The sequence below is a fragment of the Vipera ursinii genome, assembly GCF_947247035.1.
Source record: "Vipera ursinii genome assembly, chromosome: 1".
NCBI classification, from domain to species: domain Eukaryota; kingdom Metazoa; phylum Chordata; class Lepidosauria; order Squamata; family Viperidae; genus Vipera; species Vipera ursinii.
This window is the reverse complement of record NC_139512.1, coordinates 2,088,234-2,113,307: the sequence shown is the minus strand read 5'-3', so window position 1 is coordinate 2,113,307 and position 25,074 is coordinate 2,088,234. Positions and strand designations below refer to the sequence as shown.

The 25,074-nt window shown below is 43.6% G+C and overlaps 1 protein-coding gene and 1 long non-coding RNA gene across 2 annotated transcripts; both read right to left on the bottom strand.

Moving 5' to 3' along the window:
• Window positions 1-1,005: 1,005 nt before the first annotated feature.
• DDA1 (DET1 and DDB1 associated 1) lies at window positions 1,006-17,852 on the bottom strand. The gene is made up of 5 exons (XM_083350180.1): window positions 17,771-17,852; window positions 15,839-15,919; window positions 12,277-12,328; window positions 2,925-2,986; window positions 1,006-2,080 (listed from the first exon to the last, which is right to left on the bottom strand). The coding sequence occupies exons 1-5, from the start codon at window positions 17,771-17,773 to the stop codon at window positions 1,970-1,972; spliced, it is 309 nt and encodes a 102-aa protein (XP_083206306.1). The 5' UTR covers window positions 17,774-17,852; the 3' UTR covers window positions 1,006-1,969.
• A 4,439-nt stretch (window positions 17,853-22,291) lies between these two features.
• On the bottom strand, window positions 22,292-25,074 carry LOC310631652. Its single transcript, XR_014490675.1, has 4 exons — window positions 24,658-25,074; window positions 24,131-24,369; window positions 22,686-23,882; window positions 22,292-22,429 (listed from the first exon to the last, which is right to left on the bottom strand). It is a non-coding gene; the product is annotated as an uncharacterized lncRNA (long non-coding RNA).

Below are 25,074 nucleotides of genomic sequence, written 5' to 3'. Positions count from 1 at the left end.
AGAATTCCTGAGCCAGGGCTAGCTTACGAATTCTGGGAGTTGAAGTCCATGTCATAAAACAGCCATAGTTCCCCACCTCTACCATATGTGAATAAGCCATTATAGCTAACTCACCAAATCCACACATTCATCATACATACATTCCTCACTCTTTTTTTTATAATTGCCCCTAAACTAAGTCAATCTGCTTTGATGCCCAGGCATGATGTTGCTGCAAAAAGAGCAAGGGTGTGGTCACACAGCTTGCTTGCTGAAAGAGCCAAAGGAATCACGTCTGTTAGCAGCATATCAGTTACTGAAACGGCCAGTCACTATTTCATTTGCCTGGAAAATCAGAAGTTTTCTTCATTTGTTATGGTTCCCAGCTGACTTAAGGACAGGCGACCATAGCGAGAGGCTCCGAATCAGAAGAGGTGACTGTAGCCCAATAGACAATTACTTAGATTAAGGCATCTCATGTCACCTTGGCTTAAAATGTTAAAGCACCTCATTGCACAATAGTGGGGTAGGAAACCGCTCTTTCTTTCAAATCTATGTTCCCTCTGGATAAAAACTGTTGTGGGCCATGGAGCAGGATGAAGGAGTGGTTGGGTGCAGAGCTATTTTAAAAAGTGTGCAGAATTATTTATAATTATTTTGACCTTAAAAAAATATTCCAACCTTAGAATGAGTATTCTGCACTATACCACTCTTACCAAGAGTGTTTCCAACTTCAAATCAGATCTAAATCATTTTCAGAAGCAACACTTGGAGGCTGATCTTGAAATGTTTCGCAAACGTCCAACAGACACATGTTCTCTAACCCACACACACACCCCTCTTTCAAGCAGCTGGCTGCACAACAGGACACTGACCCCTTTAGCAGGGAGTTGATTTCTTGCACAAGGGGTTTGCAACTCATCTCAGAACTGCAGGCAGCTCTAGAGAGCGATGTTGCTCACCCTTGCCCTAGTTTCCAATAGAGTGTTTGGGTTTTTTTTTTAAACAAGAACTCGTCCAAAGTGGTGAGAAATATCCCGCTTTATTCTACTTGAAAAGTTGCAGAGAACTGGTCCATCCAAAGAGTGGTGCAAAAGAGATGCCGGGCGAGCCCAAGTGGGTTTTTGCTTGCAATCTATAACCGATGTGCTAATGAGTTTCCTGGGGTGAGGGGGAGCCAGAGGGTGGGGGAAGAGGAGACAGGCCAAAGAAGGTAACATGATAACACAACATTTGCCAGCAAACTGGGTACAATCTTCGCCAGAGATCATCAGCTGCAGAGAGACCACGGCAAACAATCTGATCCCCCCCCCACCATTGCTGGAAAACAGAAAATGGTATGCAAGTAGGAACACACCTGGAGAAGGATTGGGTAAGAAGGAAACATTCCACCCACCCACCCCTTCCACCCTTTACGAGTTCCTCCAGTTATCGAAACAAATGTAAGTCATGACACACACCAGCAGTTGTACAGTAATTGTGAGATGGAAATTCTCAATCATAGGAACAGAGGACACAATGGGGAGGGGGTGCCGTCAGCATGAACTGAGCTCCCTCGAGAGATCAGCTCATTTTTCCAAAAGAAGGGGTAGCCACAAAAGTGGATTTTTTTTCTTTTCTTTTTTTAAAAAAAGCACTGATCACAGATTAAACATTATTATTTTCTGACTCTGAACATGAGAGCGTGAGCGAACGCACGCATAAATAATACCAAAAAAAATGGAAAAAGAAACACCCCCCCCCCCACACACACACCCAAAATAAATACATTGGCTTCTACAAAGTCAGAAATGGGATAGCTGCATGATGGAGGGCGGGAGGAAGAGGCAGGGAAGGCAGAGGGCTGACGGAAGTGTGCATGTGTGTGTGTGTGTGTGTATGTACATGTGCGTGCCTGTGTACACACTAAAAGACACACAGAAAAAAAATAAAAATAAAACCCACACAGGAAGCGCCTGTAAATTTTAACACAGAAGACTGGAGAGAATTTTTAAGTGTCCTCATTCATATCTTGGCTGTCTGTCCGGGCAATTTTGCGAGGTGGGGCAGAGTTTTCACCTTCTATTTCCACTTGCTCAGGATCTCTTTTCTTTGCTGCATTCTAACAGGAAGGGGGGAAAAAAAAGACAAGAAAAATTAGATTTGCTTGACTCCCTCCCGCTTCAAGTCCCCAAATCTTTTCTCAGGGTTTTTGAAGTTGGATTCTCTCCCAAAGCAAACATCAGATACCAATTTTGCTTCCAGCAGACTTCTAACAGTGCAAACAAGCAAGCAAAAAATGGTATGCCACAAGCCGCTTATTATCTATAGCAAGTGAGATTCCGCTAGAGCAGCTATGCTGACTCAGGAATTCTGGGAGTTGAAGTCCATGAGTCATAAATGAGCCGAGGTTTTATTTATTTATTTATTTATTTGATTTATATACCGCCCTTCTCCCGAAGGACTCAGGGCGGTGTACAGGGCAATAAAAATAAGAATACAGGATATAAGGTTTAAAGTTAAATGATTGTGCCCAATGTAGTAAGTTAGTTAAAAATAATGTTAAAACCCCAAACCCATCAGGCCAGGCCGGCTTGTTCGAATAGATAAGTTTTTAGATCACGCCGGAAGGAGCGAAGGTCGGGGGCCATCCGGAGTTCAGCCGGTAAGCGGTTCCAAAGGATTGGTGCGCCCACCGAGAATGCTCTCCCCCTGGGGGTCACCAGCCGACATTCTCTGACTGGTGGTACCCTGAGGAGGCCCTCTCTGTGGGAGCGTACACGGAGGGAAGTTGAAGGTTGAAGTTGAAGGTTGCCTACCCCTGCACTAGAGTTATGGATCTGTAAGTTGTTTTTAATCCGCTGTCCTCCCTATACTCTCTCTCTCTCTCTCTCTCTCTCTCTCACACACACACACACACACACACTCACACACGTACTTGACAACAATTTTCACAAAACCCCTACCTTTTTGTCCCACTGCTGATGTAGGTAACGCAAGAGTATATTTGTCTTTTCTGTGACAATTACTGTTGAAGAAAGGCAAGAAAAAAATTGATCAGTCCAGAATGAAACAAATGCACAAGAAAGCACTGCAGGGTTCTGGATTTTGCTGACTGCAGGGTTACGGGAGAGGGAGGCTGCCTGCTTGGAGAAGAGAGCTTAAACCAAAGGCAGAGAGCAGCTGTCACTCAGTGGGACAGGTCACATTTCACATGCAGAAAGTCACAGGTTTGATCCCTGAAGATCATATCTCCAGCCCAAAGAACATAAGGAAATCATTTCCACAGGATCCTAAGTGGCTTGTATAAATCAGGTGCAATTCTGGCTACAGAACAACTGGTTCCATCAGGAGGAGCCTTTAGCCTTATTTAGGACTAAATAATGAAACTACAGGTAGTCCTCAACTTACAACCATTCATTTAGTGCCCAATGTTACAGTGAGAACTGGTTTGTTATAGTGGTTAATTAAGGCAGGGGTTCCCAACCAGGGGTGGGAGACGATATTCAATCTAGGGAGTGCCTAGGGAGGGCTTTCCAAATTATAGTGTACATGCAGAATTCGTTGCCGTTATTTCCAACTTTTGTAAGGGGTGCGAGAATATATCAGAAGCGTTCCAGGGGTGCGGGGTATAGAAAAGGTTGGGAACCGCTGGGGTAAGGGGTTGTTGTAGAAACCAGGACTTTGCTCCTCTCCTAAGCATGAAAGCCAGCTTGGGTGATTTGGGGCCAGTGATTCTCTCAGCCCAACCCACCTTGCAGGGTGGTTCTTGTGCAGAAAGGAGAAAGGGAAGGGAAGGGAAGGGAAGGGAAGGGAAGGGGGGAGGGAAGGAAGGAAGGAAGGAAGGAAGGAAGGAAGGAAGGAAGGAAGGAAGGAAGGAAACAGGAGGCAGCAGCACTATATACATTCCTTTGAGTTTTACCAAATATTAGGCAAAATATAAATCTCCTAGTTCAGTAGTGGCGAACCAATGGCACGCATGCCAGAGGCGGCATTCGGAACTCTCTCTCTGGGCATGCGTGCCATCACCTCAGCCCCGCTTCCCCCTGCAGCCCACTCCTCACCAGTAGCCCCCCCCACTGGGAGGAGAGTCGTCCCCGGGTGCGGCCCGTGTGGAGCAGCGCGGCCGAGGACATGGCAGCTGGGCAGCAGGATTCGCCATCACTGTCCTAATTTAAACCAAAGCTCCTTCTCCCTAGTCCCACTGGTTGTTTATCAGCCAGATGTCTTGGCGAGAAACCCATAGACAAAGGCGTACAATAAACATCTTGCCTATTGTTTGTCCCCAACATCTGGCCTATTATAATGCCATAACCCTGTGCATTTGCACTTCGACACGTGGGGAGGAGGGGAAGCTTCCAAACAATTCAGGCAAGGGTGTTGACACCACCACTTGACATTCAAGGTAGCTGAGAATCAGATGACCAAGAATCCTGACCTGCTGCCTGCTACATACTGGCATGGACCACAGCCGCGTTCCCTCACTTGTAGCTCTCCCAGTTGCTGAAGCCTAGTTTAGGGCTACCATGTGTACTATTTTTTGTTCCAGATGCTGTTCTTTCTTAGCTTTAGTGAAGCTACAGGGCATTAAGGCACAACAATTACAGATGTGTACTGGTTTCCCAAGCAAGAGAGGTCAGATAATCCAATTCTGGAGGACCGTTTCAGATGGATTTTACTTCTCTCGTTCATGCCTTCTCTACAGAGTCTAGGAAGGAATTTTTGCTCCCTCTGCCATTTTGCCCAATGGATTGAGGCTGGGCACAAGAAAGAGCGAGCTTGTTCCTTCTTTTAGAAGAGTGGAAAGGAAATATATTATCGGGTCATTTCCTGTGAACAATCGAACCCAAACTTACTGGGCTGCTTAGGAATTCTAAGAGTGGTAATCCCAATTTAGATTCAGGGCATCCAGTCCTAAGGAAAGCTATCTAAAACCTGTCCCCTGTTGGAATTTGTCAAGAATTTCTGAATCTGGCTGGTCTCCATTTGGTCCAGAAAGATATATATTACCGATCCAAGCGGCCCAATCCCAAAACTGGCCATCCCAACCTAATTCTGAGCTAATATCACATACATTAGAAATGACTTCCAAGACTGGAATGCTTTAAACCAGGGGTCCTCAAACTCTGGGATCCCAAGGGAGCATCCACTTAGCCCCTCATTGCCAAATGCCTTTTGTTCATTTAAGGCAGGAGTCTCCAAACTTGGCCTCTTTAAGACTTGTGGACTTCAGCTCCCAGAATTCCCCAGCCAGCCATGCTGTAAGTCCTGTATAGTCAAAGCCAGGACTTGTGGACTTCAACTGGGGAAGTCCAGTTGGCTGCCTGGGGAATTCTGGGAGTTGAAGTCCACAAGTCTTAAAGTGGCCAAGTTTGAGGACCATCTGGTTTGATTCTACAGGACTTACAGCTGTGGCCATTCGAAATTACAAAGGCACTGGGAAAAAAGTGATTTATGGTCACTGCAGCATCCCCAGGGTCAGATGGCACTTGGCAACGGGCATGCATTTACAACTGTTGCAGTGTGCCAGGATTCATTTTATGACTTTTCTTGCCGCAGCTGTTAAGTGAATCACTGCAGCTGCTAAATTAGTTAACTTGACTGTTAAGTGAAACTGGTTTCCCTCATTGACTTTGCTTGTCAGAGGGTCGCCAAAGGGGATCACGTGACCCCCCCCCAGGCACAGTGCAGTCATCATAAACACGGGTCAGTTGCCAAACATCTGAATTTTGATCGTGTGACCGTGAGGATGCTACAAAGGTCATTCAGTGTGAAAAACGGTCATAAGTCACTTTTTTTCAGTGCTGTCGTAACTCTGAACGGTTACTAAATGAACTGTTGTAAGTCGAGGACTACCTGGACTCCCCTCAGAGCAGAGGCCCCCACCTTTTGGGCACCAGGGACTGGTTCTGTGGAGAGAGGTTTTTCCATGAACCAGATGGTGTGTGGTTTTGTGTGCTGCCTGCATCCCGCAGATGCGGCTTTGCTTTTTTGTGCGGACCGGTTGCATCTCATCCTATCATCCTAAGGTGATATAATGGGATGCTCTGAGGCAGGGGTCCCCAACCCCTGGTCCATGGACCAGTACCGGTTGCTGGCATGCCATGGGCCGGTATTGGTCCATGGACCGGGGGTTGGGGACCCTTGCCTCAGAGCATCCCATCCTATCACCTTAGGATGAGAGGATGGGATGCCATTCTCAAAAGCGCTCTTCTGTGTTGTAGATGCAGCCTGCTCCCAGGTTTACTCAAGAACAAGTTTCAAAAGAGGGCAGGAGAAGAGTTAAGGGCAGAGAAGGTATAATGCTCACTCTAAATACAACCCAAGACATGCAACAGCACATGTACGATTACGGCTTCAAAACAGTTCTTTCTGCCTCCACTGCATAAAGCAATTGCTCAGCAGAGTTTGAAAAATAGACCTTCACGGTGAAATTTAAACTGGAATCTGGTTTATAAGGTTTATATAAGGCACTCTGAGGATAAAAAAGCACTATTGTCTTCATACTGTACTTGCTGCGTGGCTTGTGGAAACGTCCAGATCATTCTCTTATCCACATAAGGCCTTTGGGGAGCCATACAGAGATAGTCTTGAAGAAAGTACATGGCAGCTATTAGAAAAATATAAGCTTACTCAAAAAGACAAGAGAGGCAAGAAAGAAATTCAAAATTGGCTCACTCTCTTGGGTATAAGAGAGAGGGAAGGAAAAATGCTGGCAAGCATTTGTGTCTGTATGTGTGAATCAATCTTGACTCCTGGTGACTGCCTAGATCACAGGTCTGCAACCCGCGGCTCCAGAGCCACATGCAGCTCTTTCAGCCATCTCCTGCAGCTCCCAGTCCTCTGCCATGTGCAGTCCCAAAAAAAAATGGGACTAAAAACGTTCAACCAATCAATTCAAATATGCAGGGTAGGTGCATATCTCGCCTTGGCTCCACTCTTCAATCAAACCCTGTTCTGAGCATGCACGCATGTACACCCATGCACACACATTTTTTGCGGCTCCCAGTTTTTCCTTTTGTGAGGGAACCGGTTCCGAGTGGCTCTTTCACTGTTTCAGGTTGCTGACCCCTGGCCTAGATAAATCAGAAGGGGTTTGCCATTGTCTGCTTCTTAGGGCTGAGAGACGTGACTGGCCCAAGGTCACCCAGCTGGTTTGTGCCTAAGGTGAGACTAAAACTCACAATTTCTCAGTTTCTAGCTTGGTGTATTAACCACTAGACCAAACTAGCTCTTTTATTATCTGTAACTGACAGTGAACAATCAACTGAAATCATAATTATCCACTGTTCTCGGACCACCTGCTTTTCTATTATCATAGCCTACATCAACATGGTTGAGACACATACATACAAACCAGTATTTCTCGTGGTGTATATTTCCTGACCTAGTTTACTATGAAGGACTGAGAGACATTTTCAGATGATGTCTCACCCTGTAGACAAAAGCCTCAAAGAATATTATCTGTGCCTACGAGTTTCAAGATGCAGAAGGTACCTTTCGCACTAGAGCACTGCCTCAACTCATTCAACAACAACCACTTGCTACTTTTTGGGTCAGGGCTTGGAGAAGACGGTGGCCAGGCACCTTTGGAGATGTGATTTGTGGCAGCAGAACAGCACCGGGCGCCTTACAGCAGGGGTCTCCAACCTTGGCAACTTTAAAACTTGTGGACTTCAAGTCCCAGAATTCCTCAGCCAGCATGGCTGGCGGGGGAAATTCTGGGAGTTGAAATCCACAAGTCTTACACTTGCCAAGGTTGGAGACCTCTGCCTTACTGACAACATACATAGCTTCTAAAAAATAAATAGAAAAGATCGTCAAAATGAGTTGCGCATGGAGCAGCTAGTTATGAATGGCTCAAGCCTGAGCCAAACCACAAGTATTTAGACACTTCAATCTTTTATATCTTGCAAATGTAGACTAACAAGGCAGCTGTGCTGGGCAGAAGTGCTGCAGAGAGTGGGTTACTAAGAGCAAGAAGTATGCTGTGGGGGGCCATCAGCCTAATTATTCCAGCTCTCGGAGTCCAGAAGAGCCTTCTCTGCATTCACACCTGCCCTGTGGAGCATCTTGCCCCCAGGAGTTGAGGTCAGCTTCAACCCTGCCGACCTGCCATAATAGCCTAAAGCCTTGGCTGTGCTGGTTGGCTTGGGGCTCCAATGGGAGCCTCTCACAGCGGAGGTGGTTGATCAATTAGCAACAGATTCCACCTCCCTTGCCATCCTGCTCTGCCCCCCCATCTTCTAATTGGACCACAGTGTTTGGCTTTTGTATTATTTTTTATTTTATTATATTTATATACCGCCCTTCTCCCGAAGGACTCAGGGCGGTGAACAGGGCACATATAAATAGAGAATACAAAAATTAAAATAATAGCCCAGATAAAGACAATAACAATGTAAAAAATCCCATTAAAAACCTAACATCCCCCATCAGGCCAGGCCAGCTTGTTCAAATAAATGGGTCTTCAGACCGCGTCGGAAGGAGCGAAGGTCCGGTGCCATCCGGAGCTCGACCGGCAGCTGGTTCCATAAAGCCGGAGCGCCCACAGAGAAGGCCCTCCCCCTGGGGGCCACCAGTCGACATTCTCTGACTGGAGGCACCCTGAGGAGGCCCTCTCTGTGGGAACGCACAGGGCGGAGGGAAGTTGACAGGTGATCCCTGAGGTGATCCCTGAGGTACTCCGGACCCATGCCATGTATTAGCTTATTTATGTTTTTAGTTTATGTAGTTTTATCCTTTATGATTGTAAACTGCCCAGAATTACCTTGAGGTACGGCGGGCGGCCTACAAATTTTATAAACAAACAAGAGGAAAGCCGTGCTTAAGGAGTTTTCCTTGGTAACAGAGTTAATGCAGATATAGATGGCAGATGAGATGAGGAGGAAAGGGATAGAAAAGGCTGGTTGGGCAAACTGATGAGTGATCTACTGTATTGTTATTGTTGCTTCTTAATTGATATTTTAATAATTTTAACTTATTGCAACCCGCTCAAAATCTTTTCAGTTAGGCAAGTTATAAAAACTGTGCTATAATTATGCATCAAATCAGAGGTGACAGTTGAGATGAAATTGGGGGGGGGCAGGTGGACAGCACATGGACGCTTGGGTAAACAAACGGGGAGCACCAATTCAGCTGTACTCATCCTATAAAAACACTCCAAAATGCCTGCAGGTTTTACTTTGGATAATTGAAGTTGATCCTAAATGCTTCGGGCAAACTTCTACAGTGGGATAAAATGTGCAGATTTGAAGCAAAGCATTTTTTTCCCATTTCCTGCACATCCCTATCCAGACAAACTGGATCAAAAACGGGTTACAAGGATGATCAGGGAATTGAAAATTAAGTTTCATGAAAAGAAATTGAAGGAAATTATGATGTTTCACCTCCAGAAAGAAATGGAAGAGGTAAATGAGAAGGTGTCACAGCTCTGTTTTTATCACCCCAAAGGGGAAGAAAAAGAAGTCAAGGAATAGTGGCTGTAAATCACAGAAACATTTTTAGGAAATATTTTCTACAAATAAAGAGTTTACCAGCTAAACATCACCATGATGTAAAAATAGATGTTGAGACTCTAGAAAGTGCAGAGAAGAGCAACGAAAATGATCAGGGGCCTGGAGGCTAAAACATAAGCCAAAGCCAATTTTGGGGATGTATTTTAGGAGCTAAAACTCTTGGCTTATCCACAAGTCTCTATGACAAGTTATGTTGCCATTTTGGTGATGGAGCTTGTCTAGCCTTGTGAAAAGAAGGACAAGGGGTGACATGATAGCAATGTTCCAATATCTCACGGGCTGCCACAAAGAAGAGGGAGTCAAGCTGTTCTCCAGGGCGCCTGAGGGCAGGACGAGAAGCAACAGATGGAAACTAATCATGGAGAGAAGCAACCTAGAACTAAGGAGAAACTTCCAGACAGTTAGAACAATTAATCAGTGGAACAACCTGCCTCCAGAAGTTGTGAATGCTCCAACACTGGAAGTTTTTTTAAGAAGAGACTGGACAGTCATTTGTCTGAAATGGTATAGGGTTTCTTGCCTGAGCAGGGGGTTGGACTAGATGACCTCCAAGGTCCCTTCCAGCTATATTCTATTCTATTCTATTCTATTCTATTCTATTCTATTCTATTCTATTCTATTCTATTCTATTCTATTCTATTCTATTCTATTCCATTCCATTCCATTCTAATTCTAATTCTATTCCAATTCCAATTCCATTCCCATGTCCATTTCCATTTCCATTCTATCTCTTACTCCATTAACAGAACTGCTAAGTTTCTCTTAGGCTCAGCAGCCATTTGGTTTGCTTTAATTTGAATTATAGTACTGGACTTGATGAGGATGGCTAAAATGGCCACGCCCAGTCTAGTGATTTTGTGTTGTGAGAAAGTCAGTCATGCTGGACATCCATCTTGATATTTTGGCAAATTTCAACACCATCAATGAAATAATACTTTACTGGAGCAGCTTGGGGGGTGGGTAGCATTAGAAAACTGAATAAGAGAATGTTGGTGTTTAAAAAAATAAATCATGAGGATCAATAAAAAATACTCATGCAAGACTTAATTTCATGACAAATAGGCTGCAGTACCCCTAAGGTCCATCTTACTCATCTCTACTAGCCCAGGAGCTGCATCTAGTCCCCACGTTGAGTCACACTGTTAAATAAAAATCAACTGATCTCTGCATTCTAAAATACAATGTAGTATTTTAAAACTGATAGTGCACCCATTTTTTGATATGGTCCTCTTGCTGCAGTCCTTTGACATACCCCAGCTTAAGTGATGTACCTTGAAAACTCTGAACTGATTTATAAGAAAACAACCCGTAACCAGTTGGGTCATCATTTCAGAAACAGAGAGAATGATCAAGGACAAAAAAGCAGTGGGAGCAGGAATGACTAACATCCTGGAGGCTTGACGTAGCTGACCAACTTCTGGCAACCAATAGTGGACTGATACACTCAGATTCCAGCAGGCTGGGGGGATTGCGCTGTGGTGGCGCAGTGGTTACAATGCTGTATTGCAGGCTGACTTTGCCCACAGCCAGGAGTTCAATCCTGACCGGCTCAAGGTTGATTCAGACTTCCATCCTTACGAGGTCAGTAAAATGAGGACTGCAGTATTGCAGGCTCATTCTGCTGACTGCCAGGGGTTCGATCCTCACCAGCTCAAGGTTGACTCAGCCTTCCATCTTTCCGCGGTCGGTAAGAGGACCCAGATTGTTGGGGGCAAGATGCTGACTCTGTAAACCACTTAAAGAGGGCTGTAAAGCACTGTGAAGCGGCATCTAAGTCTAAGTGCTATTGCTATTACTACAAAAGCTTCGGGTGGTTGCATGGCATCACAGCAGTATTGAAGCGACCACAAATTTGCCAAATTTCAATCCCACACAAGTCACAGTTCCTGGATTTTGAACACATTCTATAAGGTAACCTAGTTGAGAGGACTTTGTTGAAAAATGGTTGCCTAGTGATGTACTGTTTTGCCCGGTTAAAGGTTACAGATGTAAGAGTTTCAGTAGTATACAGCAATAGCACTTAGACTTATATACTGCTTCACAGTGCTTTACAGCCCTCTCTAAGCAGTTTACAAAGTCAGCATATTGCCTCCAACAATCTGGTCATTTTACTGACCGTGGAAAGATGGAAGGCTGAGTCAACCTTGAGCTGGTGAGGATCGAACCCCTGGCAGTCAGCAGAATTATCCTGCAATACTACATTCTAATCACTGGGCCACCACGGCTATAGATATAATGTAACTTAGAAGATATACAAAGAATTGACAGCAAGTACTGATGACACATCCTTGAATTTCTTATATCTTGTTCGTGTAAGGCTGCACAAGGTTGAAATAATCCTAATTCTATCCCATAATTTTAACCCAATTAAGATGGTTGGTGTCAACTGCCTATTTTATGCATTTTCTGTCTTTTACAGCCATGGTTGAAAGTTTTTCCATATTTATGCATATTTAGTATATCCAATTTCATAAAAATCATATAAAGGTATTTCTAGCAAAGAAATAGTAAAATAAAGCTTCTATATGCAATCCAAATCTATCTCATACTGCTAGATAATAGATTGTAATGAACTATCTATGTTTCAACATAACTAGAAGCTTGAAAGAAGAATCAACTCTTTCAGAAGAGTTCTGGATTAAAAACTGAAGTTTTGATCTGACTCTGCATAAAAAGGTAAAAGTTACCTATATTTTTTAATTGTTTAAAAATATTAAATACACAAATTTCCTTTATACATATACAGTAACATGTTTCCATGGACAGTGGGCAGGAATAACAAATGCAGGCAGGGACTTACTCTGTTCTGATGGATATTCCCGCGTTGGAAGATACACTGAAGGTCTTCTGTTCTGTAAATAATTTTTTTTAAAAAAATAAAATAAAATAAAAAGTTATGCTGTGTGTAAGAGGCTGTTCAGTCCCCATATTGTCAGGCACTCAAAACTGCAATTGTAATTGAAGATTTATTTTTTTTATAAAATAAGAAAAAGATAACTTCCCAAACAGATCATCAGACATCATGTCCTAATGAAAGCTGACTTAATGCTTATTATTTCCTGGAATTCTCCAAAGGGTGCAGAATCTGTCAGGTCCCAGTTTGATTCAGAAAGCTATCCCTTCACTCCCAAATGAGCATAGGCTGACCATTTAATGTATTTCTTAGATGTATATCCCACTTCTCATACAAGAGAGCAAAAGACAAGACACATACTGCTCTCCTCCCCTGTCCCTGCGAGGTTAAGAAAATGACTGACACAGTTACTTAGTGGGCTTCCATTAATAAGAATGAACAAAAATCTGGGATCCCTCTGTTTCTAATCCAACACCTTAATCACCACCACAGTCTCTCAACAGCATTGGACAACTATGGAGGTTAAACAGACTCTGCTTCTAAGTCAGCAATGGCAAACCTATGATATACATATCAAAGGTGATGTTGCCACAATGTTTTGGGTGACACACCAACCTGCACTAAACAACCGACAACTATTCTCAAAAGCAGGCACCATTCTCAGGCAATTTTCGAAGGCTGCACAATAATAGGTTGTGCTCTCTTGTGGCTTTCAACCCCCCCCCCCTAGAAGTCACATAAGAGGACCGTGCCCTTGTGCTGCCTTCAAAAAATTATGTGAGAATGGGGTGTGCTTTCGCACAATTTTCACAGGCTGCACAGGACCTGGAAGAACATTTTTCTAAAGCTGCTTCAAAAACAAAGGTCTTGTGCAATCTGGAGTTGAGTAGGCCGCAGGGGCAAAGAGAACACCATCTAGATCAGGGGTGTCAAACCGCTGGCCTGCAGGCCGGATGCATCATCTGGAAGCTGCGCCCACCCCTTTGCCGGCAATGGCAAAACCGCCCCGATACATTGCGCGACATCACGTGACGTTGCGAGTTTGACATGCCTGATCTAGATCTAGAAAGTAAGGCTGATCCTGGGGACCACACATGATAGGACTGTATTTTTTGCTAAATAAATGAATATGTAGAAAATTATTTCTCTTTTGTTCAGGGGTGGATGGGTGGGTAACACACCAGCAGAGTCAAGTTAGGCATTTCCTGAATTTTTGACATACCAACTTCCAAAAGTCTGCCATCACTGTTCTAGATCAGGGTTCTACAACCTTGACAACTTTAAGACTTATGGACTTCAGCTCCCAGAATTCTGGCTGAGGAATTCTGGGAGCTGAAGTCCACAAGTCTTAAAAGTTGTCAAGGTTGCAGACCTCTGTTCTAGATAGTTAAAGGTAAGACCTGGCCTGACTCTTGAAGAAAGGTATTCAATAGTTTTGTTACATATAACAAAAGCATTCATTTGTTTTGTTACGTATACAGGTAATCCTCCACTTACAACCATTTCTTTAGTGAATGTCTGAAGTTGGAGTGGCACTGAAAAAAGTTATGATTGTTTTTCACACTTATGACCACTGCAGCATCCCCATAGTCACGTGATCACAATTCGGACACTTGGCAACTGGCATGTACTTATGACAGTTGCAATGTCCTGGGATAATCCCCTTTTGTGACATTCTGACAAGCAAAGTCAATGGAGAAGTCAAATTCACTTAACCACTACGTAACTAACTTAATGACTACAATGTTTCACTTAACAACCGTGGCAAGAAAATTCATAATAGGCAAAACTCACTTAACAACTGTCTTGTTTAGCCATGGAAATTTGGGGCTTACTTGTAGTGCGTTGAGGACTACTTTATTTTCTTTATTTTCTTTCTCACATTTTTCTTTTTCTTTAAACAAGTTTGAAGCAGATTGCTGGACAGTGAGTGACAAATTGCCTAAAATATTTAAAAGTATCTTTCTACTGGAATGTGTTCTGACCCATTGTACCTGGATGGAAAATTCCAGATTGATAGAAATTTAAGATTTTACTCTTGTGTCAAGTACAGTTTTCTTCTGCTACTCCCCTGATCAACTCCATCAAAAGTCTTACTTCCATTCACATATTATCTAGAAGTATGAAACACAGTTTAGGTAATGGTTTCCCCTTTCCAGTCATTTCTGACGGTAAAACGGCAATGCTCACCTCTGTTTCTTAGTTAAGGGAGCCAACATTGTCCAAAGACACTTTGTCATGTGGCCAGCATGACAATACATCGAAGCACACAGAATGCTGTTACTTTCCCACCAAAGTGGTACCTATTGATCTGCTTGCATTTGCATGCTTTTGAACTGCTAGGTGTGCAGGAGCTGGGACAAGTAACAATGGCTCACCCCTTTGTGTGTCACTCAGATCTCAAACCTGTGCTGTCAGCCTTCCAGCTAACAAAGTCAGCATCTTTAACTGCTGAGCTAACATGCCCCCCTCTGAAACACCCTTTATCCAAGTTCTGTTACAAGTAGTCATCATTTAGCAACAATTGGAACTGGCAACTCGGTCTTTAAGCAAAGTGGTCGCTAAATAAAACCACAAACACGCACATATTCTCAGCTTTTCTTTGCTTTATAGGCCTGCAAAGGCCAAAAATGCGAGGACTGGTCACAAAGTTAACTTTTTCATCTCCACTGTAACTGTGAACTACTACTAAACCAGGCAGTGGCTAAACAAGGACTAGCAGCTGTAATCAATTACTATTATTTTGTTTTGGGAGTTTTTTTTCTTTTTAATGATATTCAGAATTTACAAAAATAAGATGAATTATATGAACACACAGAAAGAAAAAGGAGCCACTATCAAAAAGATTATAGCTATGACAGTTTAAAAATAAGTTAATCCTTTAAAATATCACCGAATTCTTTCTTATTGTGACAGCCTATCATGTGGGATTTTTTAAAAAAAGTATTTAGGAAAAGGAACGAAAGGTAACCAGCTATTAATACACCTTTCTTCACTTTCCTGTAACACATATAGAATTAGATCTGCGAAATTAAATCTTTCAGATTTTTTTTTCTGCTATCAGCATCTACTACTAACTCTACTCAAGACGAGGATCAGCCAGCATACATTAAGAAAAATAATGCAAGGTTTAAACATGGGCATGGATAATTAAGTCTGAGACTGATGTGCATTTGTTGATGATTCATGTTGTCCTCAATTGCCATTATCTGTTTTTTATTATCTTATTTGTATTGAGTTTTTCTTACCCTGGTTTGGCCACTCAGAGTCACTATTGCAAGATAGGTACCTATATTAATCAATTAAATATATAAATAATCCTTGATCTGCATGAAACCTCCAGCTTCAAGAATCAAGAAAATCCCCAAATTTTGGAATTAATTGTCTTTTGCAAGGAAGAAACAAAAGGGATTAAACTAGGGACCCTGCAGCATTGCCATAAAACCTTTGGCCAGCTACGAATGCCATATTCTCATGAATTTACAACCAAAGGCACAAAGATACTTACCGATGCTTTGCATACAGAATCTGCATGGAATCGGCTGAAGTTGCTTTTGTTATAAACGGGCAGTCCTTTCAGAAAGTCAGCCTAGAAAAAAGAAATTCCAATCACAGGCAAGTAAACTAGACCTCCCGGATCTTAAGTAATGCCCCTCTGATCCCAGATGGGCCACACCATATTTTGAGCAGTCAGCAGTGCGTATTTCCTTTCAAAAATGGAACTTTATCCTTTAGCAGTTACCTTTCACCATCGAATTTTCTTTGATCTCCCATCTTTATAGCTCTCTCTAAATCAATCCAGCTACCTAGGACAAACACGCCATCTGTTTCATACCGGTAGGTAACTCTAACTTGCGTAAGCATGGTGCTCCAACCTTTCTCCACCTCTAACAGACAAGGGGAAAGGAGCACAAATGGAACAGTAATCAAAGCCATGTTCTTAAAACCTGAGGCCAGAAAGGAGTCCTCTAGCTGTACTTCCTAACTGAATAATATACCTTACATTGTTTGAACGGAGTCCGTAGACAGCCAATGGTCTGAGATGCTCTCGTTTGGATTCCTGAATTGAGCAGGGTTGGATGCCATGGCCTAAACGAGCTTCCTAGTTTGGGGATTAAGTACAGGTAGTCTTCGACTTACAACACTTCATTTAGTAACCGTTCAAAGCTACAATGGCTGAAGTGACTTAGGACCGTTTTTTCACACTTACGACCGTTGCAGCATCCCCATGGTCAGGTGATCAAAATTCAGACACTTGGCAACTGACTCATAATTAGGAAGGTCTGCGGTGTCCTGGGGTCACGTGATCGTCTCCTGTGCCCTTCTGATCAGCAAAATCAATGACAAAGCCCAGATTTACTTAGCAACCGTACTACTAGCTTAACAATTGCAGCAGTTGGCTCGACAGCTGGGGCCAGAAACGTCCTCAAACGGAGCCAAACTCACTTGTATTTGTATTTGTATTTATTGGATTTTTATACCGCCCTACTCCCGAAGGACTCAGGGCGGTGAACAGGGCATATAAATAGAGATACAAAAGTTAAAAGAAAGATTAAATAAATTGCCCAACTTAACAAATGTTTTGCTTAACCACAGAAATAGGGAGGGCCCCCCCCCCCCCCTTGACTGAGGTCGTAAGTCGAGGACTACCTGTACGGTACCCTAGCAGAGGGTACTTGAGCCTCCAACACAAGCTCCCCCTCCCCACACGGACACCCCCCCCCCAAAGGCAGAGAGGGAAGCCGGAGGAGGAACGTCTCCTCCTTAAGCTTAGCCGGCCGATGTGCAACCCAAGCGAGGTCTCTGGCCCTTTCCTGACCCGCGGCTGAAATCTAACCTCCCCACCCACTCCCGCGACCCCATCTTCCCACTTCAAGCGTTCCCCCGACCCTTTTGGCAAACCTTCCAGCCCCCTCCATCAGAAATCTACGTACATACACACACACACACACACACACACGCACACTCCTCTAGGCCAGCGTTTCCCAACCTTAGGAACTTGAAGATGCGTGGACTTCAACTCCCAGAATTCCCCAGCCAGCATAGCTGGCTGGGGAATTCTGGGAGTTGAAGTCCACGCATCTTCAAGTTCCTAAGGTTGGGAAACGCTGCTCTAGGCCTCCTCGCATGGTGGGGTCCTGGCCGAGCCCGAACCACGCACCAGCCCCCCCCCCCCAAATAAGGCCCTCCTCCCTGAAAAACCTTCTCGGCGCATGCCAGGCGTCTCGCGGCCCTTCCTCCCCATCCGAGAGCCCCAGGCCGGCCCAGCGCCGGCATCCTCCCGCCTCTGCACAGCGCCTGGCACTCATTGCGCCCGGTTTAAGACCACCACCCGGCACGCCCCCTCCCCCGGGGAGCCCTGCCTCCTCCCTGAAGGGGAGGGGTCGCGAAGCCGGGGTGGGGGCTGCTTCCACCTCTAGGGTTGGGAGTGCCCACCTACCATTTTCCCCCACCAGGCACCTCCTCACCAACTTCTCATCGTCGTCGTCGCCGTCCTTCTCCTCCTCCTCCTCCTCCTCCTCCTCCTTCTCTCCTCCTCCTCCTCCTCCTGGGTTCCCTGCTCGGCGACGCCCATCGGAAAGGCCATTGGTCGGCTTATGGCGGAAACTGAGTTCCGATTGATTCACGTCGACGTCGCTCCGAAAGGAGTACCCACCCTCTCTCTCTCTCTCTCTCTCTCGCTCGCCCTCCGGTGAACTACGGAAGGGGAAAAGGAGAAAAGGCGGAAGCAAACCCCGGATGAGAGGGGCTTCCTCGGTGGCTTCATGGGGAATGTAGTCCGTCTAGGAAAGGGAATCGCCGTTCTCTTTTTCCTCAACCCGACCTTCCCCCAAATCTTAAGTGCTGATCGCGGGCCTCGTTTGAGATGTCTGGGAATTGCAGTTCAATAGATTTGAAGGCTGTATTTGGGTAAAACTGGAGGCGTCTTTCGGGGTCTGTTCAGGCTTTGTAAATTTCTAGAGGCATTTTCTGATTACTGTTGAAAATAAGATATTGAAATCTAACTCTGCAGGTACACGTTGCAGTGACCTTGGTAATGGCCACCAGTTTAGATGATTTAAAACAGGACTAGAAATACGTATAGAATTTAGTTTACCAATGGCTATGAATTCTTCAGAGTCACTGAAGCAGTAGGCGTGAGCTTAAATGGACTCCAAAAGATGGTAGAGGACAGGAAGGCCTGGAGGAATGTTGTCCATAGGGTCGCGATGGGTCGGACACGACTTCGCAGCTAACAACAACAACAGTGAATTCTGATAGCTACAAAGGACTTTCAGAGTCAGGCAATAGGTAAAATACCGTATTTTCTAGGAAACTGGGAAAAGGCTATTATTCTCCAGTCTGTCTATTTAGACTGCACAATTCCAGGATGCATTTTGTAACAAGGAAGTTATTCACTTATCATATTGATATATATAGCCATCTATTTTCACCCAGGCCTTTGGGGAGGAAGAGTGAGATTAATCACATGTGCCTTTATAATATTTCGTTGATTACAGTTACATAGGTGTGCAGACTTTTCTAGATAAAAAGCTGGTAACCAATTCTGATTATTTTTAGAAAACGAAGCAAGGATGGATCTGGTTAGCACTTAGATTATTACTAGAAATCCCAGAGCTGTGGATTAGATTGGAAACCAAAAAAGCAGACACAGGTAATCCTCAATTTATTCAGCCCAAAATTTCTGTGGCTAAGTGAGACAGTTAAGTGAGTTTTGCCCAATTTTTGACACAGTTGATAAGTGAATCACTGCAGTTGTTAAGTAATAGGGTTGTTAAGTCAATCTGGCTTTCCCCATTGACTTTGCTTGTCAGAAGGTTGCAAAAAATGATCATGTTATCCTGGGATACCGCAAACATCATAAATATGAGCCAGTTGTCAAGTGTCTGGATTTTGATCATGTGACCATGGAGATATTAGAGTGGTCATAAGAGTGAAAAATGGTCATAAGTTGCTTTTCCAGTTAATATGCTTCAGAGCAAGTATTTTTCAGATCACACGTCTTATATTACAGATATTCCTTGACTAATGACCACAATTTATCACAAAGTTTCTGTTGCTAAGCAAGACGGCTGTTAAGTGAGTTTTGCCCCATTTTACAACCTTTCTTGCCATAGTTGTTAAGTGAATCACTGCAACTGTAGTGTAACATGGTTGTTAAATGAATCTGGTTTCTATTTTAAGTTGTCTTTAGGCTCCAAGGTCTTAGAGTAGGGGTGTCAAACTCACAACGTCACATGACGTGTTGTGACATATCACGACTTTTTTGCCATTGCTGGCAATGGGGTGGGCGCGGTTTCGCTATGATACATCCGGCCAGCAGTTTGACACCCCTGTCTTAGAGGATTCTTTATTGAACATATGCCTTTAAGTCAATGTTGCCTCTTAGCGACCACATGCATACATGTTCTCTGTGATAATCTATCTCTAACTTGGTCTTTCAGGCCTTCCAGCAGTGCCCCCATCGCCACTGTAACTGAGTTTGTTCCCCTCCTGCTGGTCAATCTCTTCTCTTTCCTACCACCTTTCCTAGCATTAGAGCCTTCTCCAGAGTTGTTTCTTCAATAAGGAGAATATTTGTAGCTCAGGATTGAAATGGGAGTCCTTAGTGCTCTCTGAGCTTGGTTTTTTTTCTTGCAGATGCTTCCTTACCCGAAATAGGTAACATCTTTAGTGCAGAAGGGAGAGCGGTTTGCTCTGTTTATACAGAGACCTGCCTTGTCAGTAAGACTGGTAAGAGTGTTGTTTTTTTCTTGGTAGATCTTTGAGTAGGTTGTTGTCTGTTGTGTGACCTTGTGGTTCCTTGATTGGGGTACTGTTTATTGCTTGATTGTTGGTCTAGTACAGGGGTAGGCAACCTCGGCTCACAAGTAGCTGACTCAGGAATTCTGGGAGTTGAAGTCCATGAGTCATAAAAGAGCCGAGGTTGCCTACCCCTGGTCTAGTATTAATTTTGTTGTAAGCTGCTTTGGATACTTTTACAAAAAAGATAAGTCATGATTATCAGAGCTCCTCTGGGAGGAAGACCAGTGTAAAAAAATAAAAACCATCAAATGAGGAAAGAATCTGCTATATAAGGGAGACAGTTACATCTCCACTGTAACTGCTTCTCAAAATTGCTTTTTATTTTAAATGCATCATTCTGAATATTTTTACAAAAAAATCCCCCTATAAATGGAGAAAATAAATCTAAGAAAACTAAATGGAGGCTGCATTATTTCTCACTCTCTTTTAGGTGTGACTAGGGTCAACTCCGTTCCCCTCTTTGCCTAATCCACTCAGACCCAAACTGACCCTTCCTGCCCCCTGCAGTCCCATCGAAATGAAACAAAAGCTTTCTCACCAGCTCACAAGTATCCCCCCCAGGACAGCCTTAATAAGGGAATTGCAACATGCTAGTAGCAAGGTGAGAAATTCCTTAACATTCCATCCTCAATCAGCCTGATTATCTCAACATTACATCTCCATAACAAGGGTCTTGTCCTGAAAAGGCCACTTTATCTAACAATCTAGGACTAGACAAGGACCTGGCTACTACCCCTAAACTGATCCTTAGTACTTCCCACCTTGTAGCCTCCAACTTCTATAAAAAGTTTTGCTTTCCCATTATTCAAGGTTCCTCTTTCTTGTAAAACTATGCAACCATCATTCCAAGAAACAAACTTCTCTATAGTATTGTGCTGTGAATGTCTGAATTTTCCGTAACAACCAAGATCTAAATTTGGACAACAACAACAAAACAATTACATGATAGAAAGAGCACAAAGATTTCCAGGAAAATAGCAATACTTAATATGTTTATTTTAATGTTTGAAACAGGTTTATATTCCTTCTTGGGGAAATTTTAAGATTCACAAACCAAAATAGGAACCACCATAATCACCCGTGTGTAAAGGATGCCATGTGGAACTAGCAAGAAAATGGAACTAATGTGCCAAGCTTCCAACTTTGTTTGAAAGGGTCTCACCAGCATCAATTTTAATGAGTCAGAGATTTTCTGCCTTTTAGCATTCTTCGAAGGATCACTTCGATCCCCTTAGCTGTGCGGATACGTCGAATCCATCCATGTTTGTGCTTTCTCTTGATATTTGATGGCTGGTACTCATTGCCCCGGGCTCTTGGACGAATCTGCTGGTAGTTCCAGGGCACAACTGACTTAGGAATGCTTTGGAAAGCACTGGTAGACTCTACTGACCAAAAGGAGTTAAGAATCTGTTGCCATGGAGCGGAAAAAGCAGACGAGATTCGACGCTGCCAAAAGAGAGAGGTCATACTTCGTGCACCAACAGGAGAAATCTGGGAAAGAGAAAAGGAGAAATCAAAAAAATAAATATTGTAAAGGTCAATTTTTTATTCTGCTTTTCCTCTTACACTCTGAATGGTACGAAGAATTCCTCTCTTGCTTGACAAGGCTGATTAACATAGGCTTTGCTTGTGTTATTGCACAAGGGTTTTCTTATTCTAACCTTCCTTTGCTGATGCTTAAACTTAGTAACTCTAGGAGTAAAGAGGGAAAGAGAGGGCTATAAAACTTGCCTATGAAAGCAACCCCATTGTCAGTCATGTGACCCCGAAGTTGCAAGTAATTAATGGGGACAATTTAAATAAACATGATGCTGTTTGTTTAGGTCCTGACCTACGTCCTCCTTCCTGCAAATTTTAAAATTGACAGCACAAGAATTTTAAAAAACAACATAGAAGGAAAAGAACTTCGATTAAGTATGGATAGGAACTGGAATGTCTTTGGAAGAACTATGAGTTATAAAATAGTGATCAACAATGATGAGCCTTTGTCCACATGATGACAGAAGTACCCAACTTGACAGCATTTCACTACTAACATAAAATGATGAAGAAAGGATCACGTTAATCCTTTGACAACTGACTGCCTACCTGTAAAGCCACCTACAGAATTTGAGTTACTTTTCTGAGAGCCAATTTGAAGCCTACTTACCTACAAACAAGCAGGTGGCTACCCGAGTAGGGCCTCCTCAGTCGTGGCACCGTTCCCAAAGAAGGGGGAGTTCCTGTTGCCTGCATTTAGAAAGGTAGCAAATCAGGCAAGGCTTTATTACCTTAAAATTATTCTGTTCCTACCCTTAGCCATGATTGTAATGTATTTCTACTACTGCATTCAAGTTGTATGGATTGAAAACATTCATTTTAAATAGTTTAAATTACAATATTAACATTATTAAGGGCTATAGGGCCAAGGAATAGCTCTAACCAGAGGAAATAAAATTGAGTTCCTTGACTTTATGACAAAACACAATTAATTCCATAAGTACTCTATCCAGAGAGGATATGTATACAGGTAGTCTTCAACAACCACAATTGGGATCAGAATTTCTGACATTAGTTGTTAAGCAGTCATATCCAATTTTATGACATTTACAATTACTGCAATTGTTAAGTGAATTAACTTGGTCATTAAGCAAATTTAGTTTTCCCCATTGACTTTGCTGGCCAGAAGCCTAGTGGGAAAGTTACAAATGGTGATCTCATAAGCTGGGGATGTTGCAACCACTGTAAATACGTGCCAGTTGTCAAGCACCCAGATTTTGATCATATGACTGTGGGGATCCTGCGACAGTCATAAGTGTGCGGACTACACTTAAGTCACTTTTTTCCAGTGCGGTTTTAACTTTGAATGGTTCTAAGTTGAGGTCTGTTTGTATGTGGCACACTACAAACCAAGGGCATCATCGTTACTCTGACTGCCACTTATATGCTTCAACCAGAGCACAGCATTTAAAGTTGCTAACAGATAACTTATTAGGACCCCATCAATAATCTTATTTCATCCAAGGTACAAATACATGAACAGTGAAAAAAGACTGCCACCTCTATAGAGAACTTCCTATCTGGATCAGATTGGGGTTAATTGCCAAGAGGATGATCTTACCAGACTATGTGAATATTTTTCATATTTCAACATGCTGCATTGTTTTCCCTTATTTGATTTGATATGGTATTATATAGACTAATCAATAAATCATAAACTAAACTACTAAGAAGAAGAATTTCTTAGTAATTCTCTGTAGAGACAAGAAAAGAAAAACTCATTTATTTGAACAATCTGGCCTGGTCTGATGGGTTTGGGGTTGGATTTAGTTTTAACACACTTTTAGTATTGTATTATATTGGGCATAATTATTTAATTCTTTTTAATTCTTTTTTAACTTTTGTCTTTACATTTTGATATTTATTGCCCTGTACACCGCCCTGAGTCCTTCGGGAGAAGGGCGGTATAAAAATTTAATAAATAAATAAATAATAAATACGGTAAATAAAGAAGACAAGGCAATTTACCTTTGTCTTGAGAACCTAAGGGTCTGGATTCACCAGGGGCTTTCCAGAGAAGCTCAAGAAGTAAACATTCTCTGAATGGACACATTACCTATCCCGCTCTCATCACACCACCTTCAGTACAGTAACATCACATTAATCAAAAGCAATAATGTATTTTCAGAAGGGCTACCAACGCGAGAAGCAGTCCCTGAACATTTTCAGAGGCCTTCTTACCGTTATCTAGACCAGCGTTTCCCAACCTTAGGAACTTGAAGATGCGTGGACTTCAACTCCCAGAATTCCCCAGCCAGCTATGCTGGCTGGGGAATTCTGGGAGTTGAAGTCCACGCATCTTCAAGTTCCTAAGGTTGGGAAACGCTGATCTAGACTAGTGTTTCTCAACCATGGCAATTTAAATGCTGGGGGGGAGGAATTCTGGGAGTTGAAGTCCACGCATCTTCAAGTTCCTAAGGTTGGGAAACGCTGATCTAGACTAGTGTTTCTCAACCATGGCAATTTAAATGCTGGGGGGGAGGAATTCTGGGAGTTGAAGTCCACGAGTCTTCAGCTTGCCAAGTTTGGAGATCCCCTAAGCGACAACGTCTATGGAGATTCTCAGTCATCCAGGTCAGGGTTGTCCAGAGGTGCTTTTTTTCAAAGGGCAACTGGACTTTGTTTTTTTTTTTTGGAAGACGTTTCGCTTCTCATCCAAGAAGCTTCTTCAGGTCTGGCTCAGAAGCGAAACGTCTTCCAGAAAAAAAACAAAGAAAGTTCAGCTGCCGTTTGAAAAAAAAGCACCTTTGGGGCTCAGCAACGATCTATTAATTCCTGGGACTTTAAGGAGGCCGAGCAGAGAGAGAACTGGTGGGCTTGGGCGGGGCTGCCTTTCGAAGCGCAGGTTCACCGCATCCCGCAGAAGGCGGAGCGGAGCCGGGAGCCTGAGTGGCCGCTTTCCGCTCGCGTGCGGCGCCGAGTCGCTGCCTTCCTCCGCTTTAATACCTCCCTCCGCCCCCGTCCCATCCCCAACACCCGTACTTGCTCTTCCTTGAAACCGAAGTCCTTGCGGTGGGTGCTAAGGAGTCAAACGAAAAGCTTAAGCAGCAGGGGAGGCGGTTCGCAGCGATATCTTCCGGGTCGCGTCCGTTTTCCCTGCCGGAAGGAATGGCAAAGCTCGTTTAGCTTATAGATGCGACGCTGAGAGAGAGGAGAGAAGGAGCGGTAGCAGCCTCACCCTCTGTCCTAGGGCGACTGCTGCCATCTAGTGATAATTCCTATTTTAGCAGCCTAAATCGGGTGGCCCAAACAGAGCCGGCTCGGCCGGCTGACGTCAAGAGGTTTATTTGAATAGCCACGCCTTCTTGTAGGCGCGTTTAACCTATGGTGTGTCTTTGCTGTCGTCACGCCCTTCTGTCTGGAACAGGGGTAGGCAACCTCTGCTCTTTTATGACTCAT

What these genes read in the sequence shown, in the direction of transcription:
- DDA1 (XM_083350180.1), bottom strand. An exon ending in ATTCTGTATGCAAAGCATCG is followed by an intron (nt 12,329 to 15,838) that starts GTAAGTATCTTT and finishes AATTATTTACAG; the next exon opens with AACAGAAGACCTTCAGTGTA. An exon ending in GGAATATCCATCAGAACAGA is followed by an intron (nt 2,987 to 12,276) that starts GTAAGTCCCTGC and finishes TTTCTTCAACAG; the next exon opens with TAATTGTCACAGAAAAGACA.